Source organism: Hemitrygon akajei, chromosome 26 (assembly GCF_048418815.1).
Source record: "Hemitrygon akajei chromosome 26, sHemAka1.3, whole genome shotgun sequence".
Lineage (NCBI taxonomy): Eukaryota > Metazoa > Chordata > Chondrichthyes > Myliobatiformes > Dasyatidae > Hemitrygon > Hemitrygon akajei.
The window spans coordinates 31,303,322-31,317,506 of record NC_133149.1 but is presented as its reverse complement, the minus strand read 5'-3'; the positions used below and the strand labels follow the sequence as shown (position 1 = coordinate 31,317,506).

The following is a 14,185-nucleotide window of genomic DNA, read 5'->3' as shown; positions in this document are numbered from 1 at the left end:
AAGTATCTTAGTGAGTTCATGAGGCAAATATATTTAAACGCCAGCTTTTTTCATCAAGTAAAATTTTACTTTATGAAACTCTTAGTGTAGTCATTAATTAATATAAAAAAGAGATGTGATTAATTCCTGAAGAGATCTTTCTATATTAATAGCTAAATTAAGAGTAAAAGGTGGCTGGAAAATGTCCCCTTAGACCTAATGTCATTCTGTTGTTTAAGAAGGTTAGCAAGGACAAGCCATGGAACAACAGGCCAGTCAGCCTGACATCAGTCATGGGGAAGTTACTGGAGGGAATTTGAAGGACAGGATCCTCTAGCATTTGGACAGACAAAGTCTGATTAGGATGATGTCTTCATGTGTGGAAAGTTGTGCTTGACAAACCTTTGAGAGCTTTTCTGAAGAAAGGCTAGATGAGGGGAGGGCAGAGTAGTGGAAGCACTTGAGCAAGGCCTTTGACAAGGTCCCATATGGTAAGCTGGTCTGAAAGGTTAGCTCTCATGGAATCCAAGGAGAACTAATTAGGTGGATTCAAAACTGGCTCGGAGATAGGAAGCGGAGGGAAGTGGTTAGAACATAGAATAGGACAGCACAGATACAGGCCCTTTGGCCCACAATATTGTGCTGAACCAGCTAAAAAAGGTAAATCAAAAATCCCCAAAAATGGATCCCTTTTACCACCATACCAGGCAGTACATTCGAGGCATCCACCACTCTGAGTAAAAAAACTTACTCCTCACATCCCCTTTGAACCTACCCATTCTCACCTTCTGGTATTAGACATTTCTACCCTGGGAATCCCTGTCTACTCTATCTATGCCTCTCATAACCTTATAAAACTCTCAGATCTCCCCTCAGCCTCTGCTGCTCCAATGAAAACAACCCAAATTTGTCCAGCCTCTCTTGATAACACATGCCCTCTAAACCAGGCAGCATCCTGGTAAACCTCTCCTGCACCCTCTCCAAAGCCTCAACGTCCCTCCTATAGTGGGGTGACCAGAACTGTATGCAATACTCCAGGTATGGTGTAGCTGGTTTGAAGGTTGTTTCTTGGAATGGGGGCTAGTATTGGGACCCTTATTATTCATTATTAGTGTAATGCCCTGGTTAAAATTTCTACTGCTATGCTGTGAGATAGTTTATATTAGTTTTCTTTAAAAGCAGTGTGCCATGCTGGAAAGAGTGCTTTGGCTTCAGCTAAGATAAGGACCCACATTGTCCAACTTAGGAATGTGAGTCAGCCGATCAGGATTGTGGGATGTGAGCGAAGGTTCTAGAGAGCTGTGGAGAAGAGTTTTCTGAAGGACAGTAGTCTGGTTTGTGGTCTTTTGGCAGGAGATGCGGTTATAAGAAGATCGGGAGAGACACCCGTAGGATTTGATCCGATGGGGTGATGCGATTGCAGGGGGCGCTTTGTGAGATGAAGGAGTCCAAGATGGGCAGTTCTACCAGTGATTGGTGATGACAATTCAGCACCATGAGTAACGGTTATACACAGCTTTTGGAAGAGACGAGCTCCAACATTTGTGTGCACATTTAGACTGGCTTAACTGTAATGGGCCCTTTTATTTATTTTTTTCTTTTCTTTCTCTTAATAACTGTTTGATAAAGCTGAAATCCCAACTTTCCGGTTTAGTTGAACCCCAAATCATACTGACCCTAGACATATATTGTTTATGAAAGATCATCTTCTCACCACTGAGTCACGTGGATGTTAGCAGAGGTAGCTAATGAGTCCCAGTGAGAGGGTTACATTTATATAACTGATTTGGATTTCAGTGCACAAGGCTTGATCAGTAAGTTTACACATGATAAAAATTAGGAGGTGTTGTTGATAGCGAGGAGGATTATCCTAGACTACGAGGGAATGACAAATGGATTTCAATACAGGTAAGTGTGAGGTAATGCATTTTGGAAAGTCAAACTAACACAGGACTTGTACTATGAATACTATGGAACTAGAGGGTGTAATGGAGCAGATGGACCCTGGTGTACAAGTTCATAATTCTTTGAAAGTAGTGTCACAGGTGGTGAAAAAAAAGTTTAGCATGTTGGCCTTCATCAGTCAGGGCACTAAGTATTGGAAATGGGGAGTTATGATGTAGTTGATGAGGCTGCACTTGGAGTACTGTGACCATTTGGGTTGCTCTGTTATAGGAAGGATGCAGTTAAGCAAGAAAGAATGAAGAGAAGATTTACGAGGATGCTGCCAGAGCCATGAGTTATAGGGAGAGGTTGGGCAGGACAGGTTCTTATTTCTTGGAATGTAGTTGAATAAGTGGTGACTATATAGAAATGGTTAAAATTATGAGAGGCACATATAAGGTAGTTGGTAATGAACTTCTCCCCAGGCTAGAAGAGTCCAAAACTAGAGGGCATTGACTAAGGGTGAGAGGAAAAAATAGCCTCATTTAAATGTAATGGTTATGTTCTATTCACTTTAATAGCTTTAGCAGAAATTATTCACTGGAAATACAAAAATACATGCGTAAACTTTGACATTTAATATTTGATTGAGATACCAATATGCACAAGATTGAAAAATGAATTATGTAACCTTGCAGAATTTTTCAACCACGTTATTTTAAAAAGGCCAGACCCTTGAGTTGACATTAAAAGATGTAATTTATATTTGCATCTCTGCCTTCATTTTGTTCTTTCATGGGTATAGTCATCACCATCATCAGGTGCCGTGCCCAGTTTGAGCTTTGACTGCCGTGGCCCACACACTCCTGTTTCAGGTCAAGTGGATCAGTTCATTGGTATTCATTTCCAGTTCTCTGGCTGCTGTCTCCATCATCATTTGTCTTTGCCTTCCTCTTGCTTTCTTCCCTTCAACCTTTCCCATAATTACCGTGCATTCTAACTCCTCTTTCCTCATCACATGTCCAATGAAATTACGTTGCCTTTTCATGATCTCATACATTATTTCTCTTTTTGTGCTTGCTCTGTTCATGACATCCTCGTTAGATATTCGTTTCATCCATGATATTCTTTGCATCCTCCTCAAAAACCACATCTCTGCTGCTTCAATTCATTTCCTCATGTTACTAGATACTGTCCAGCATTCTGATCCATATAACATAAATGGATGAACGTAACATTTCAGTACTCTGAGGCGGGTTGTCATGCCTAGTTTAGTGTTGGTCAGTATACTCTTCATTCTCGTAAAGGTATCTTTTGCCATCCCTATTCTTCTTGTGATGTCCATGTCGCACCTGCCATCTGATGTCACCCAGCTTCCTAAGTAGAAAAAGTTCTGTACTTGTTTTATGTCATCCCCATTTATTCTCAGCCTGCAGATAGGATTCTCCTTCTTTGTGGATATCACCATACATTCTGTCTTTTTGCAATTGATAGACAGACCCATTTTTGCACCTTATTCAACAACTATATCAATTAAGTTTTGTAGTTCTTCCTCCGTACTTGCAATTAACAATGTCATCCGCATATCTGAAATTATTGATGTTTTCACCGCAAACTTTGATTTCCAAGAGGTCTCTAATTTTTTGTAATATTGCTTCACTGTACACATTAAACAAATCAGAGGAGAAAACACACCCTTGTCTAATGCCTCTCCTCATTTTTGTAAACTGACTCATTTCTCCATTTATTCTTACAGTGTCAGTTTGTTCCCAGTACAGATTTCTGATTAGGCGGAGGTCTTTTGAATCTAGATCTAGAGTTTCCTGTAATATTTCAAATAACTTATTGTGTTTCACTTTATCAAATGCTTTCGTGTAGTCGATAAAACAAACAAATCTTTTTGCGCTTGAATAGCTCGTTCTGATAGCATCAATAATGCATTCTTGTACCTTTGCCTTTCACAAAACCACATTGTTCTTTACCTATTTCAGCTTGTATCTTACATTTACATGGGTATAGTAGCTAAGTTAATTGAAAGCATAAACTTCAGCCTGTAAAATAATGCTCTTTCTGGGCTACTTAACAACGCTCCACAGAAATCTAAACAGGGTTCTCAAAGGTTACCTGTTTCTGTACTGACGCCTGAAGTCACATCAGTCATTCGTCTTGCTTTCTGGACTGAGAACCCTTTGTAAGAATCTGTGGACTTCAGGATTTGTTGTAGTACATTATGCAATTTAAAGATTGTGTATTTCTTAAGTCTGAAAATTAGAAAGTTGTGTCAAAAGTGAAAAATAACAAAGCAAGTTATAGTCATAAGTTACTTCCATCTCACAGATTATAGTATTATAAACTTAAACTTTTTTGCTTGACCACAGTTCTTATGTTGGGATTTATATTAATTCATTGGATAAAGCAACAACAACAACAACTCATATCTAAGGATGCTGGATTTCCATTGCTGAACCCACCCTTGTGTCCTTTGGCCTTACAAAATATAAGGGAGTGAAATAGGTCGAATTTCCAGCTTCATTGCTACTGAAGATGGTGTCATGTATATAGTGCAAGAGTAAAAGAAGAAAATTAAGCAGAAAGTGGAAGCAAGGCAAGTTCACCCTACTTTTATACTGTTATGGCAAAGGCTTCCCAGCATTTGTTGCTGTTTCACGATACATCATGGGAACAGATGTTCTCAAGGAAATGTACGGCAGAAATGTGGCAAATGTTCAGGGGATAATTGCGTGGCATTCTGCATAGGTACGCTCCAACGAGACAGGGAAAGGGTGGTAGGGTACAGGAATTTGTGGTGTACAAAGGCAGTTGAAAATCTAGGCATTCTACAAGTACATGAAGGACAGACGAGAAAGAATAGGACCAATTGAGTGTGACAGTGGAAAAGTGTGGATGGAACTGGAAGAGATAGCAGAGGTACTTAATGAATACTTCGCTTCACGATTCACTACGGAAAAGGACCTTGGCGATTGTAGGGACAACACAGCGGATTGAAAAGCTTGAGCATATGGACAATAAGCAAGAGGATGTGCTGGAGCTTTTGGAAAGCATTAATAGACAATAAGTGCAGAAGTAGACCATTCGGCCCTTTGAGCCTGCACCGCCATTTTGAGATCATGGCTGATCATCTACTATCAATACCCGGTTCCTGCCTTGTCCCCATATCCCTTGATTTCCCTATCCATAAGATACCTATCTAGCTCCTTCTTGAAAGCATCCAGAGAATTGGCCTCCACTACCTTCTGAGGCAGTGCATTCCAGACCCCCACAACTCTCTGGGAGAAGAAGTTTTTCCTTAACTCTGTCCTAAATGACCTACCCCTTATTCTCAAACCATGCCCTCTGGTACTGGACTCTCCCAGCATCTGGAACATATTTCCTGCCTCTATCCCTTAATAATCTTATATGTTTCAATCAGATCCCCTTTCAATCTCCTTAATTCCAACGTGTACAAGCCCAGTCTCTCTAACCTCTCTGCGTAAGACAGTCCAGACATCCCAGGAATTAACCTCATGAATCTACGCTGCACTTCCTCTACAGCCAGGATTTCCTTCCTTAACCCTGGAGACCAAAACTGTACACAATACTCCAGGTGTGGTCTCACCAGGGCTCTGTACAAATGCAAGAGGATTTCCTTGCTCTTGTACTCAATTCCCTTTGTAATAAAGGCCAACATTCCATTAGCCTTCTTCACTGCCTGCTGCACTTGCTCATTCACCTTCAGTGACTGATGAACAAGGACTCCTAGATCTCTTTGTATTTCTCCCTTACCTAACTCTACACCGTTCAGATAATAATCTGCCTTCCTGTTCTTACTCCCAAAGTGGATAACCTCACACTTATTCACATTAAACGTCATCTGCCAAGTATCTGCCCACTCACCCAGCCCATCCAAGTCACCCTGAATTCTCCTAACATCCTCATCACATGTCACACTGCCACCCAGCTGAGTATCATCAGCAAATTTGCTGATGTTATTCTCAATGCCTTCATCTAAATCGTTGACGTAAATTGTAAACAGCTGTGGTCCCAATACCGAGCCCTGTGGCACCCCACTAGTCACCACCTGCCATTCCGAGAAACACCCATTCACCGCTACCCTTTGCTTTCTATCTGCCAACCAGTTTTCTATCCATGTCAATGTCTTCCCCCCGATGCCCTGAGCTTTGATTTTACCCACCAATCTTCTATGTGGGACCTTATCAAATGCCTTCTGAAAATTAAGTGGGATAAGTCACTGGGACCAGGTGAGATATGCCCCAGGCTACTGTAGGAGGTGAGGGAGGAGATTGCTGAGCCTCTGGCGATGATCTTTGCATCATCAATGGGGACAGGAGAGGTTCCGGAGGATTGGAGGGTTGCAGATGTTGTTCCCTTATTCAAGGACGGGAGTAGGGATAGCCCAGGAAATTATAGACCAGTGAGTCTTACTTCAGTAGTTGGTAAGTTGATGGAGAGAATCCTGAGAGTAAGGAGGCATGGGATCAAAGGGGACATTGCTTTGTGGTTTCAGAACTGGCTTGCACACTGAAGGCAAAGAGTGGTTGTAGACAGGTCATATTCTGCATGGAGGTCTTGTCACCAGTGGAGTGCCTCAGGGATCTGTTCTGGTACCCCTTCTCTTCATGATGTTTTTAAATAACCTGGATGAGGAAGTGGAGGGATGAGTTCGTACATTTGCTGATGACACTAAGGTTGGGGGTGTTGTGGATAGTGTGGAGGGATGTCAGAGGTTACAGCGGGACATCGATAGGATGCAAACCTGGGTTGAGAAGTGACAGATGGAGTTCAACCCAGATAAGTGTGAGATGGTTCATTTTGTTAGGTCAAATACAATGGCAGAATATAGTATTAATGGTAAGACTCTTGGCAGTGTGGAGGATCAGAAGGATACAATAGGGCCTTTTAAGAGACTCCTGGATAGGTACAATCCTCCCCTTATTTTGTACACTGCACTGCAAATCTCACCAACAGCCACCAGGCTAACACATTAAGTAGAAGAACTGAAGACAGGAATTATTTGCTCCTGGGAAATCAAGTGTCAGAAGAATTACCTGCTGGAATCTTATTTTGAGCTGGTTTATATTTACCTACAGACAGCAGTTCCATAAAGAACAATTAAGCTTTCTTCTGCTTGCTCTTTACCTGGTCTCTGATTTACATACAGTACATGCTGAAACCTGGAAGTCAAAAATGAGCTGGAGGTTGGATGTCAGTCCCGCTGACACACCGTTTTGCTGAGTACTGACAGCACTTTGCATTCTAGTGCTCACTTTAATGCCTAGGAGGCCTGGCATAAGAACAAAAAAGGTCTCTGCCTCAGAGAGCAAATGTATGTGTAGGTTGGTAGTTAATTTATCTTGCTTCATCTTAGTTAGTTCCTAGTACTTCAAGGTGTCATTAGTTTTTAAAATTCTAAATATGTTTTAATTGTCTCTATCAGAGATTTTAAAATAATTCAGAGAGGACTTTAACAACAGGGAGCAATACCAAAGCACCATCTGTGGAGGCAAACTATATGTTGTCAGAAAAGAGGGAATGGGAGCAAGACATAACAGCTGCCTCCCTCAATACCCAACCCACACCTCTATTGATTAGAGGATGGCATTAGGTACGTTTCCTTGTGCATTTTTGCAGTAACTTGAAAGAGAGCAGATAAAAATTGATTCACTATCAATAACAAGTGGTTGAAACCCTCTAGCATCTCAGTTAGAACAACTGCATATCCAACTATATGTTTGTCTAGATACAGGTTGAACTTCTAAACCAAGTAAGCAGGAGTAGTTAGTAATTAGTTTTGCTACAACAAGTGTATGGGACATTGGAAAAAAGTTGGAATTTCCCCATGGGGATGAATAAAGTATCTATCTATCTATCTATCTAGTCCTGAGTTTACATGGCTTTGGTGAGGCTCTTTATGCACAAATCTATGCAGTTTTTGTCTTAATAACCAAGGAAAGTATGGTGGCTTGGAGTCTGTGCAGTATAGACCTACAAGACTGGTGTCTAGGATGACATACACTGTACATTGTATAAAGAACAAATGGGCCTATACCCTAATATGTTTAGAAGTAGTATTGATGGGATAATATGGCAAGACAGTTGCAACTGTCAGGAAGTTTAAAGTTAGGGGATATGGACTCAAATTAAATTAACTCTCTGGATTTGGGTTTGATCATTTAGCGCCAAGAAATTCTTCATACAGAAGGTACTGAAATCTGGAGTTCTCCATTTCAAGGAGCTATGGATACTCAGCTACTGAGGATATTAAAGGCAGAAATCACCAATCTTTGGATAATTAGGAATTGTGACAGGAAATTGGGTGAGAGGCAAGACCAGCCAAGATCTCATTGAATGGAGCAGGCCCGAAGTCTATTCCTACACTGAGTAGAGAAGTTTGGAAGTTACATTGCAATTGTATAGGATGTTGATGAGACCACAGTCAGAATGTTCTATTCAGCTGTGAATCACCCTGCAATAAGAAAGATACCGTTAAGCAGAAAAGAATGCAGAAGAGATTTGAGGATGTAACCATGACTCAAAGGACTGATTTATGGAGGTGGGTTGAGCAAATTGGGACTTTTTTCACTGGAGCATTGAGAATGAGGGGTGATCTTAAAGAAGTGTATCAAGTTAGAAGCATAGGTGGTCAATATCCACAGTCTATTTTCCTCAGGATTGGAGTATCAAGAAAAGGTGCTCCGAAGATGAAATAATTGGTTACTTGGGGAAAGAAATAAATGCATACACCAAAGTTATTACGAACTCCGTGGAGCGTGTGGGGATCTTCCAATATCCAGGCATTCCTTTTTTTTTCTCTTTCTTTTTTTTTTAGGGATGTCAGGGGGGAGGGGTTAAGGGGAGGGGGGCTGGGTAACATTTTTTTTTTCTCATACACTTTTATTTTGTAACTATTTGAAAACAATAAAAAAAGTTTTAAAAAAAATAAAAAATAAAAATGCTGCATTATAAAAAAAAAGAAAAGAAATGGAGGGTATAGCTTTAAGATGGGGGGGGGGAAGGGATATTTAATAGGAACCCGAGAGGCAACATTTTCACCCAGAGGGTGGTCAGTTTATGGAATGAGCTGTCAGAGGGAATGGTTGAAACAGGTAAATTAACAACATTTAAAAGGTAGTTGGACATGTACATGGATAGGTATGTTTTAGAGCATATATGTCAAACTCAAGGCCCGCGGGCCAAATCCGGCCCGCGGTGGAATTATCTTTGGCTCACGAGATAATATCTAATTACTATTAAAGCTGGCCCCAGTAATCGAAGCGCCTATGGCGTATGATATGGCTAATGCTGAGTTTATTCAGGTACCAGGTTTTCAGGGTTTTTAGTGTTTATTCGGCAGTCTTCTTCATAAGAAACAGAATTTGTAAAGTGAAACACTTTGTAGTTATAGCAGAGACTGAGACACATGAGAGCAGGCTGAAAAAACGGAGGCAACAAAAGCTGCGTTCGCACGCGTCCGACTGATCCGGCCCGCATGAAGCTGCATTTTGCTCAATCCGGCCAGTGACCTAAAATGAGTTTGACACCCCTGTTAGGGGATATGAGACATGTACATAGATAGGTGCATTTTAGAGGATACAAGTCAAACACAGGTGTATCTGACTAGCTTATATGAGTAACTTGGTTGGCATGGACCAATTGGGCTGAAGGACTGTTTCTGTGCTGCATGAATCTCTCTCTGACTCGATATCCTGCAGCTATTTCTTCTTAGCAATTCTTAACCATCATAATCATTGTGCTCAGTTTCTACTGGCCTTTGGAACTATATGACAATTGCATATGAAAATTAGTCAATGCATACTGTTAGAAGAGGCATACCTTTCATTTAGAATTTTCTCCATAAACTTCGTTTCAGGTGGTACTTTGATATGAATAAGGTCTTCAAAGATTGATTGAGTGGATGGAACTAGTTTATTTTTCTCCTCGTTTTTGGAGTCCTGTAAAGCAGAAATAGCACTGCAGTTCAAACCCAAATTTGATCTTTCTTCTTCTAATTGTTTGTTCTTGTAATAATTATGCATAATTTATATTTATGTTTTTCTTGTGAATGCTGCATATATGATGTTATATTCCTGTGATGTTGCTGCAAGTAAGTTTTTCATTTCACCTGTGCATAAATGTACTTATGCAGATGACAATGATCTCAACTTCAACCAAATAGTGCTCAGAAATCACACCTAAGCACTTCACAACTGGTGCTGGTCATTCACAGCCAAACAGTAGCCAAGAAATTCAATTACAACATATTAAATCTTTCAGCACTATGTGTTTGAAAAACTAGTGTGAAACATACTACTGATATTTATGGATTATTTGGAATCACTGTGGAAACTTGACTACATACTTTCTGACATAATTCTCACTTAAGTGTCAGATGTAATCTCCATCTTAGTCTGATTCTGAATGATGCTATTCCTCAAGTAATACTGTACTGGTTTGGTGTGTTGCTGGGGAAATATGTCCCATGGTGCATACTGTTGGGCGCTCTTGGGACGATGATATTTCAAACAAAAGCAGAAGATGACAGAAACATTAAGCAGATCAGGCAATATCTGTGAGAGTGTAAATCAGAATCAATTCTTTGGACCAATGACTATTCATAAGATCTTTTCTTTTAAAACAGCTACATTCATGTTGTAAAACTTATTTTCTCAATTGTGACCCTTTGAGGCAAGAACTATTATTCTATTCCTCAACCGCTTTCTCACAGTGACAAAGATCAGGTTGGGTGATAAAGAAAGCAGTTCCTATGCAGAAAAGAAAAAAAAACACAGATGTGCAGCACCTAAGCATAATTAACAACAGGTTTTAATATTGGATCAAGTAAGTTAATCCATATTCATTATTGGACAAAGCTATCTAACAGTGTTTTAGGAAACAGAATTGCAGATTTTGACATATAGCAAATACAAATGGAGGCTCCACTTGGAACATTGCATCTATTTCTAAATAAATATTCAAAAATGTGGAAAAATAACAAGGGCCACAAAAAAGACCAGTTACAGTCGTTTAATACTTGAATTTGTTTACTTTACATAAACAGTGATAAACACTTAATTTTCCTCTGGTGGTTAAAAAGAGTGCATAAGAGTCATGTGTTTAAAATCAAATTGTAATTAATAGAATTAATAACTTTTTTTGTGTGCCATACTCTGCCAGAGCCTTGGCGACCACTTTTTTTTTCAAGTGGTTGGCTTGGAGGAAAGATTCTGTGAGTGGTCTCCTATGTCCTTCTCACAGCGCAGTTGTTTTTTTGTGAGACCGAGTTGCGAGCTCGACACTCAACCTGGCATGGATGGAAAGAGTGTCCAGGAGCGGCCCGACTGGATTCAAACTCGGGAATCTTCGCTCCGGAGTCTGGCACTGATGTCACTGCGCCACCAGTCGGACTGCAATAACTATTTAGTAAAACACAAATCATAAGTAAAAAGACATGACGATATTAGGAAGTCTGGAAATTAGCTGACAACATGAAAGAATGAAAAAATGGTATATTTAATTTAAGAAAACAAGAGCTTTTTCTGAAGAGGAACATGATACATTTTTCAAACTTCACAGTTTAAATTAAAGACTTGGTAACTGAGGAGGTTGTAGACATGAGAAACAGTATATATGTAAAAATAATTCAATCAACTAAGTTAAAGAACAGCAGACTGGGTGTTCATAAATATCAATTACTTCATAAATATCAATTACTTCATATTTCATTTCTGGCTCACAGCTGCTAAACTGAAGTGGAGGCCAATAAAAACATACTACATCAACACTGTAATTAAAATCTGAACTATGGAAAGCAAACAGCCGTGAACCTCTGCTAAAGCTGGATGAACACAGTGATGTGTAGTAGACTGCTGTGATGCATAGTTATTTTATATACCATATTTCATAATTGGGTGCCACAGTAGCATAGTGGTTAGTGCACCACTATTACAGCTTGGCGTATTCAGGAGTTCATTTCTGATGTTGTCTATAAGTAGACGGCACAACCTTCCCGTAGAATGCATGGGTTTTCTCTGAGCACCCCAGTTTCCTCCCACAGTCCAAGGATGTACTGGACTGTGGTCCCTTGATTTGGTGAGGGTTGATCGGGTTTGTTGGGGATTGCTGTGGCAGTTTAGCTCGAAGAGCTTACTCAGTGCTGTATTGCTAATATAAATAAATAAAAACTATATTTTAAAATTCTTAACAGACTGACATCCACAAAATTAAATGTGTTTCAACTATTAGAATAAAATAGATAAAGCTGATAAGCTTAAAGAGATGAGCCTGCTTTTGTTAAATAACCTGCAGAAAAGACTTGTTAAATCCCTGTTGTCAAACTGAAAGATGAATAACAAGGAGCAGATTATGCCAACTAAGTGAGCATTTTTGTCGTTATAAAAGTAAGATAGTGAAGGATCAATTCTTCAGGTTCTTGTTAAACTATTTGATATTAGCAGTGAATGGACCACAAAGGTTAAGGTTTGCATCATTCCTTTGTAATAGACAATAGGTGCAGAAGTAGACCATTCGGCCCTTCGAGCCTGCACCGCCATTTTGAGAGGTAGTGGAGGCCAATTCTCTGGATGCTTTCAACAAGGAGTTAGATAGGTATCTTATGGATAGGGGAATCAAGGGATATAGGGACAAGGCAGGAACCGGGTATTGATAGTAGATGATCAGCCCTTCTGCTGGCAAAAATTATTACAACAATTCAGACCAAACATGAAGTCCAGCAGCAGGGTACAAATATGAAAGAATATTCTAGCAATTATTCCAAGGGATCTGAGTGTGAATCCTTTGGTTGGTTACATTAGACTGTAATGCATAATGGACAATCATGATGCATAGTTATACTTTACAAAATGGACCTGATGCAGTATCAGGAAGGAAATTATTTGGAAGGAGTTTTTAGAACTCTGAGGAAGAAAGATTAACATTTTCCCCCAGGGTTTGTGTTTGTTGTGTCTGAATTATTCAAGATTGCATTTTTAGTGGCTTTCATCTTTTTTTATTATTCTTAATAATTTTGAGGGTGCCTGTATGTCAGAAACATTTGCAAACATTGAAATAACATGACAGTTTTAACTGATGGCTTCATTTTGTACAGGGCTTGTTTTGATCTGTCCTTGTGCACCAGCTCCTCAAGTTCAGGATGTGTGTGCTCTGCTCCAGGATGCCCAGGAATGATGATATTGGGTTTGCTGACCGCCAATTTCTAAACTCAGACAAAGACCTTAAGCCCTATCGGATATAAATAACCATGAGTACTCTCACTAAAGGGAGATTTTCTGTAACTATCTAATCTTCAAAGACCAGTTCACTTCACCGTTTTGTTCTTCACGGTTAGCTTAGCTGACAATACCCACTATTTGAGTGAGGGTCCTCTCTCCATACCAAGGAGAAGATACTTCCAGCTAACAAAGTAATTTAATCACAGTTCATTTATTTTCAATGATACACGTTTATATCCAAACATTTTTAAAAACACATTTAAGACTCAGAGGATTTCCATCTTATAAAACATTTCCAAATTAGAAAACATTTCTAAAATACGAAGAATTTCCAAAACACAGGTACAATTCCTATAAACTAAAAAGACATACCAACAGTGTGCAGATGAACAAATTGTCCGTCACAAAAGTTGAAGCCAGATGAATAGACCCTAATTCACCTCGTGTTTCTTTCATTTTTCTTGATATCAGCTAGTTAAGTGGTGTTGCAGCAACAACCTTGCTGACATCATCAGTAAGACCAAAGAAATGATTGTGGACTTCAGAAAGGATAAGGCAAGGAAACGCACCCCAGTCCTCAAAGAGGGATCAGACGTGGAAAAAGTGAGCAATTTCAAGTTCCTGGGTGTCAACTTCTCTGAGAATCCATCCTGGGCCCAATATATCAATGCACTTACAAAGAAGGCATGACAGTGGCTATATTTCATTAAGAGTTTAAGGAGATTTGGTATTTCACCACAGACACTTACAAATTTCTACAGATGTACCGTGGTGAGCATTCTAACTGGCTGCATCACCATCTGGTATGGTGGTGGGGGGGCACAGCACAGGATTGAAATAAGCTGCAGAAAGTTGCGAACTCAGTCAGCTATATCATGGGCACCAGACTCCCTGGCATCCAGGACACCTTCAAGGAGTGATGCCTCAAAAAGGCAACATCCATCATTAAGGACCCCCATCATCCAGGACATGCCCTTGTCTAATTGCTACCATCAGGAAGGAGATACAGAAGCCTGAAGGCTCGCACTCAACCATTCAGGAACAGCTTCTACCCCTCAGCCATTAGATTTCTGAAT

General features: G+C 39.9%; 1 protein-coding gene and 1 pseudogene across 4 annotated transcripts in view; one reads left to right on the top strand and one right to left on the bottom strand.

Moving 5' to 3' along the window:
* The window catches only part of LOC140716828 (uncharacterized), a 394,334-nt gene that overhangs the window by 49,476 nt on the left and 330,673 nt on the right, over positions 1 to 14,185 (bottom strand). For 3 of the 4 annotated variants that reach the window (XM_073029773.1, XM_073029775.1, XM_073029774.1), the window contains exons 145-146: positions 9,715 to 9,833; positions 3,988 to 4,124 (exon numbers count right to left, since the gene is read on the bottom strand). In XM_073029773.1, the coding sequence (XP_072885874.1) occupies positions 3,988 to 4,124; positions 9,715 to 9,833 (256 nt within the window). Of the gene's footprint in view, positions 1 to 3,987; positions 4,125 to 9,714; positions 9,834 to 11,164; positions 11,295 to 14,185 lie in introns of those variants that run through there. The other variant, XM_073029776.1, reaches the window with a different exon arrangement.
* Positions 1 to 14,185, top strand: part of LOC140716829 (potassium-transporting ATPase alpha chain 2-like) — a 62,922-nt pseudogene that overhangs the window by 46,842 nt on the left and 1,895 nt on the right.